Here is a 6,537-nt window from a genome sequence, read left to right on the forward strand (position 1 = left end):
ACAGCGCAGGAGAGGAAGGCCCTCTATGAGGTGGATTGATTCAGTGACTGGGATAATTGGGATGGGAGTGTCGGAGACAGTGTGATTAGCACAGGACAGAACGGAGTTTAGGGCTGTTGTACATAGGGTCGCTATGAGTCGCAAGCGACTCGACGGCACATAACAACAACAACAACATAAAGAGAATAAGCAGATATGTCTTGGAGAGGGTGCAGCCGGAAGCATCCTTGGAGGCAAAAGTGATGAAGCTTCATCTTTCATGCTCTGAACATGTAACTAGGTGAAGTTATTCATTGGAGAAAGAAATCATGCTTGGAAAGATGGAGGGTCAGCAAAGGAAAAGACCTTCAAAGAGATAGATTGACACAGGGACTTCAGCAATGGATTTGAGTGTTTTAGAGATTGTGAAAAAGGCACAAGATTGAGCAGAGTTCAGGTTGGCTGTTCATAGGGTCACTGAGTTGTACTCGACTTGATGTCATCTAACAACAACATGAGTCATAGGTGACTTGATAGCACTTAACAAAAACAGTTCTGCAAACTTATCGTGATTTTTTAATGACTTTTAAAAAATATTTTTATTGTGGTTTGAGTGAAAGTTTTCAAACCAAATTCACTTCCTGTTCAACAATTCATACAGATTTTTGTTTCATGACATTGATGACAATCTCCACAATGTAATACACCACTGTTCCCACTTCCTCCTCTTTGTTTACATTTCCATTCTCCCTTTTTTTCTGTCCCTTCCTGATTTCTGAACTTCGGTATTGGAAAAGTGATGTCTTTTGGTCTTTTGTGGTTGGCTGTTGTGATGCCCTCCTTGGTCCTGGTGTCTGGCTGAAAAGTTGAGCTACAGGGAGGAGTTCAGTCCCAGGTTTGAAGAGTGTCCTCTAAAGAACAAACTTACTGGTTTGACAGAAACTGGGGTCTCCACCAGTCTCTATCAAGCCAGTAAGTCTTGTCTTTTTTATAATTTTTCATTTTGATCCATATTTTTTTCTCTCATTCTGCCCAGGACCTTCTGTTGTGATTCCAATCACAGGGTAGGCTTTCAAAGACATCTAGGTATCCTGCCCCATAATTCAACATGCACATCTGGCCCAAGATATGCCGAGCTTCCCCTTCTGACAACCACTGGATTCATGTGCTATGCACCAGTGGGAGTGAAGGAGTCATTCCAACCTGGAATGCACCTCCCTCCACCTCTGCCCTGGAGAACATACTCATCATTCAAGGTCAACACACCTTCTCCACATGACCCAGTTTTCCTCTATAAGAAAATTAATGACTCGTAAATGAAATGACTCGTTTATTCTTTCCATGGGGCTACTACCCAACCCACAGCAGACAGGGGCATAAAGAGTATTGCCAGAACACACTAAGTACTTGGGTCTAAGTCGTGAGAGGCTTGCCCCGGCATCATGGTGCTGCCAGCCCAGGGCAGGAACATATTCTACTGTGCACCACCTCAAGATGTCACTGGGCATACACACCTAGTCCCTACCTTCCCAAACCACTTACGACAAAGTGCAGACCAGGTGATGAACAAGGATGGGAAGAGGAAGAGTAGGCAGTGTCTCACCATGTCAGAGGAGAGAGCAGGCAGCCACGGCCCCTCCTGGAACAGGAGATCTGGGAGTGTCATCTGTAGCTAGTTGTACTGCTTACCAAAATCTCTTCTTGGAAAAGCAGAGAGATAGAAGGAAAAGGGCTCTCACATGAGCCATGGCCCCATGGCCCCAACTCAGGCACCATTGTCAATTCACATATAAAGCATAAACTAGAATATAAAATTAAGAATTTCAAGATGGAAACTACAGGGCATTAAACTCAGAGCCCTCTGAGCATGTGGTCCTATGTCACAGCACTGACTCAAAGCCCACGAAGAAGATTCTGCCTCCTCTTACTTCCATTCTCTCATGTTGTTGTTATTGTTGTTTGATGTCATCGACTACCACTCATAGCTACCCTGTGAACTACAGATGTGAACCTTGCTCTGTGTTACGTCATCCACTCTCTCTTAAGTGGCATCAATCCCTTAATCCAATCTAAAGAGCTTCCTGGCCCCCACATCTGGTTGCATATACCTGAAGCATCTATCTCTCTACAGCTGGTACTCTAACCTAGGCTCTCATACTTTCTCACTTGGACCCTTCATACTCCTGCCTGACCCCATCCGATCATCCTTCATGTGCTGTCAGGGAGCTTTTGAAAACAACTCAAAAATCATACCAGCACTCCCTCCAGAACTGTCACTATCTCCTTGCTGTCACCTGAATAAGATTCAGACATCAAACATTCAAGATCATCTGTGATCTTGATATTTTTTTTCCAGCTTTACTTTCAAACTTTACCTCCTCCAGACAGCCTTTTTGCCAGCATTGCCATGCTAAACGCATGTTGTGATTTCACCTCCACTCTGCCAGTCTGGAATTCCCTCTCTTTCCACTCCCATCTTGGCACATCTCATACTTCTGCTCCCACTCCTTCACCTTGTCAAAATTAATCACTCATTCCTCTACCTCCAATTGCACCTGACTTTTCCCTCTTTAGAGACTATTTCATTCACCCATTCATCACATTTGCTAAGTTTACCTATTGCGAGCCAGATAAGGTCCCTGAATGCTGGAAGTAGTTTACATTTGGCTGCTACCCAGAATGTTTGAACCCACCCAGCAACAAGGAAACAAGGCCTGGCAATCTGCTTCTATGAAGCTTGCAACCAATAAAACCTCTGGAACAACTCTGCCTTATAGTACATGGGGTTCCGTTGGGGATTTTTTTAATGCGCCAAATTAAGTACTTGGCTTAATTGCCAGTCAAAATGTTGGCAGTTCTCAGACCACAAATAGGCTCCTCAAAATAGGCTGATCATCTCCCGCTGAAAAATCAAACATTAAAAACTCTATAGAGGACAGTTCCTCTCCAATATGCCTGCTGTGCATGCTGTCACCATGAGTCGGAACCCATTCTGGAGCAACTGCTAGGTTGGGTGTTTTGTTTTGTTTTGTTTTGTTTTGTGCCAAACCTTGTCCTAGGCACTTGATGGTACAATTTGAAAACAGGTAAAACTCCTCACGGTTTACATGTTGTTCTGATGCCCAAAAGGTAGAATCCACCAGCCACGCCTTGGGAGGAAGACAAGGCAGTTTCTTCCCATTAATAATCAAAGCCTCAGAAACCTGAATCTGAATTGACTCAATGGTATTGAGTGGGTACAGAGTTGGCATCTGGAGGTGGGTGAGACATGAAGTCAACCAAATAAGTAAAATATAATGTGTGTAACGTGGCATCCACTGCCTAAACAACATGCTTCCGGAAACTCTATGAACTTTGATAAATGTCGATAGTTATAGAGGGGCTTCAGGCCTTTTGTTCATAGGATCGCTATGAATCATGCTCGACTCGAAGACAATCAACAACAACAATAATACAGGCTATTGAAAAAAGCAAATAGTCATGACACGAGTCCAGAACGAAGGCTGCATAGTGGAATGGACTTGGGAGGAGGGATTATATAACAATGTAAGAATTTTTCCTTTCAAAGAGAAGAATGAACTGGAGGGGAGGGGTGGGCAGGGAGAAAAGTGCAACAATGAATGACTGGAAATCAAAAATCTCTGTAAATTTTCATTAAAATTAATAATAATAATAATAATAAACCATGTTTTTTAAAAAGCAAATGGAAAGGATCAGTAGGGAGGCTGTGAACAAGGGGTGCAATTTTAAAACAGGTGTTGAACTAACTCAGTCCCATAAGGACAATACTGTATAAAATACTGTGTAAAATCACTATTGTAGAATGAGTATGAGGATCCAAAGGGTGGGGTGGAAGCAGAGGGGTGCAGATGGGGGGGTGATTAATCATAGGGTCACACAATTTAATGGGTGGGAATGGTGAAGGAAATGGGAAAGATCCAGTATTCGAATTTTTTAAATAAACCAGTATTATAAAAAAAAAAGAAAAAAGAAAGAAAAGAGGTGTTGGGGCAAGATTTTACCACAGTGACTTTTACACAAAGACCTGGAGATGGTGAGGGAACGAGGCGTAAGATCTTTGGTAAGAAGAATGTTCCAGACAGAAGAACTACCAGATGTGAAAGCCTTCGGGCATGGGGCAATGTGGATGGGGCTAAGAGACATGTGAGAAGAGAGCAGAGATGACCAGGACCCAGGTCACCCCTGGGCCCTGTTGGGCAGGTTAACGATCCTGAGTGAAACAGGGAAATTTGGAAGGGTTTTGATCAGAAGAGATTTAAAACTGACTTACTATTGTGTATTTCTGTCTGCTGCTCAGTAGACTGCAGTTCTGAGCATCTGTAGGATCTTTTTGCCCTATGTGGTTAACTCAAGTATACAGGTGGAACAGAGGAGAAAAGAATTATACAAGGCTGGCCTGGTGGATGGGCAGGATTCATGTAAAATCACATGGAAGGAGAAAGGGAGCTGTCATCAGTAAAGGAAAGCTTGTTGGTTGCAGGAAAAAAAGATGAGAATTTCCCAAGTTAGTGCAAACCAGGCAGGTCCTCACCTTCTGTTAAAGTTACTCCAGAGCCCCTAAGGGGCACACCTACTAGAGCAGAGACCAGTGCCCAGATCTGGAAGAGGCAACTCTTGGGACAATGGCCAGGGACACATGTGCCTCTCTCCTGTAGGCTGGTCAGCTGTGGCCTCACATCCGACTGCTGCCAGGCCCTGGCCTCTGTGCTCAGCACTACCCCAACCCTGACAGAGCTCGACCTGCAACAGAACGACGTGGGCAGCCAGGGTGTGAGGCTCCTCTGCAAAGGGCTGCACCATCCCAACTGCCAACTCAAGCGCCTGTGGTGAGGCCTCTGGGACCCCTTCTGGGCAAAAGGCAGGAGTGGACGGTGGGAGGGTGGAGTATAGACGGGTTGCTGTGGAATTAAGCAGGGAAAGGAAAGGGGTAGAAAAATGCATCGTCAACCTGGCTCCTTATCAATTCCACGAATTGTGCTGTGTGGTCGCAGACGACCTACATCCAATGGCCTAGCCCCCTCATCTCAACAAATGCAGACTCATCCCAGTTTGAGAGTCCTCCATAGAACTCCTCCCCAATCCTATTCCCTTCCATTGTGGTTGACCCAAGAGTACTCCTTTATCCACCTCCTCCCTCTAATCCCTCTCCTGGAGCCTGGTTTCTAAAGGATCCACCTGCAGGAAGAGATGCCAAGATTCTGAGCCATGAGGATCTCAGGGTCAAAAGGGGGATCCCCAGACAACCAGGCTCCCCTTTTCCTTTTAGGCTGGACCAGATCCATCTGAATGAAGAGGTCAGCGTGGAGCTGAGGGCCCTGCAGGTGGTGAAGCCTCAGCTACTTGTCTCCAGCAGATGGTAAGGGGGGCCAGAACCCCCTTCCCTGACTGGGAGGCTGCTCCTGAACCAGGACATGGGGGAGAGACAGGAAGACTCAGGAAGAAACCCAGAGTGTAGGAGAGAGAGGGGTTGGGGGAGAACAGCAGGCTGTTGAAGCTTGTTTCACACAGATACTAGAGTGTCACTACTCTGCTTTTAACCTCATCTTAGTTATCTAGTGCTGCTGCAACCCAAATAGGTCCCTTTAAAGAACAGAAATTGAGTTTTCTCACATTGCAGAATCATATTTGCTAGAAAGTCTGAATTTAGGGAGCTCTGGGGCCATAGTCTGTAGGAAGCTGAGCTGCTACCCCAGAGGCCACACCTCTCTGGTCCTTCAAATCCTCCAGATGCTCCATGGGAGGAAGGTGAACAGTCTCCTCCCAGGCAATTTACAGCCTCTGAAACCCACTGGATGCTCAGCTATGAGTCAGTTTTAACTCAACAGCCATCAGTTTGAGTTTTAGGAGAGGTCTTTTTCTCTCAGCTCTGGGGTGGACCCTTATCTTGGCCTTTGTAGACCCAGTATTTCTCACGTCCTTGGTAATCTCCACTTGGATTTTACCTTCCCACATTTGTGGGGCTTTGTCTCTGTGTCTAATCCTTTATCGTCATTCAGAAATGTTCCTATTTAGAATACACCCTTCACTAGCATAGGCTCATTAACTTTAGATTATTTTATGAATGGAAATAGCTGTTCATTACATCCACAAGTATAGAAGTCAGAATTCTGACGTATTTTGAGGAGGGATGTAATTCACACCAGGAAGCTCTGGTGGCCTAGTGGGCAAAAATTTGTGCCGTCAACCCAAAAACACGCAGTTTCAATCCACAAGCCGCTCCCCAGGAGCAAAATGATCAGTCTCCTCCCCTGCGATTTATAGCCTCTAAAAACCTACTGGAGGGTCAGCTATCAGTCGGACTCAGTGGGACAGAACACACACACAATTCAACCCATCACACCATGAACTGAATGAAGAGGTGAAAAATTTTGTTGCAAGCACGGTTTGGGACAGAGTGGGTGGGCACTGGTTCATTCATTCATTCAGTGAAGAAAAGAAACGACTGTCTTCTTAAAATCAAAAAAGAAAAATAAATAAGAATTATTGGAGCATGCATACCCTTACAATTAAAAATAAGACAAGGAATGATGATCACAA

General features: G+C 45.0%; 1 protein-coding gene across 1 annotated transcript in view; it reads left to right on the forward strand.

Moving 5' to 3' along the window:
- The window catches only part of NLRP1 (NLR family, pyrin domain containing 1), a 72,471-nt gene that overhangs the window by 30,040 nt on the left and 35,894 nt on the right, over positions 1-6,537 (forward strand). The window contains exons 6-7 of the mRNA XM_006899804.1: positions 4,656-4,826; positions 5,267-5,356. Of these exons, the coding sequence (XP_006899866.1) occupies positions 4,656-4,826; positions 5,267-5,356 (261 nt within the window). The remainder of the gene's footprint in view (positions 1-4,655; positions 4,827-5,266; positions 5,357-6,537) is intronic.

Source organism: Elephantulus edwardii, unplaced genomic scaffold, assembly GCF_000299155.1.
Source record: "Elephantulus edwardii isolate Elephantulus edwardi_28Jun2011 unplaced genomic scaffold, EleEdw1.0 scaffold00267, whole genome shotgun sequence".
In the NCBI taxonomy this organism is placed as follows: Eukaryota; Metazoa; Chordata; class Mammalia; order Macroscelidea; family Macroscelididae; genus Elephantulus; species Elephantulus edwardii.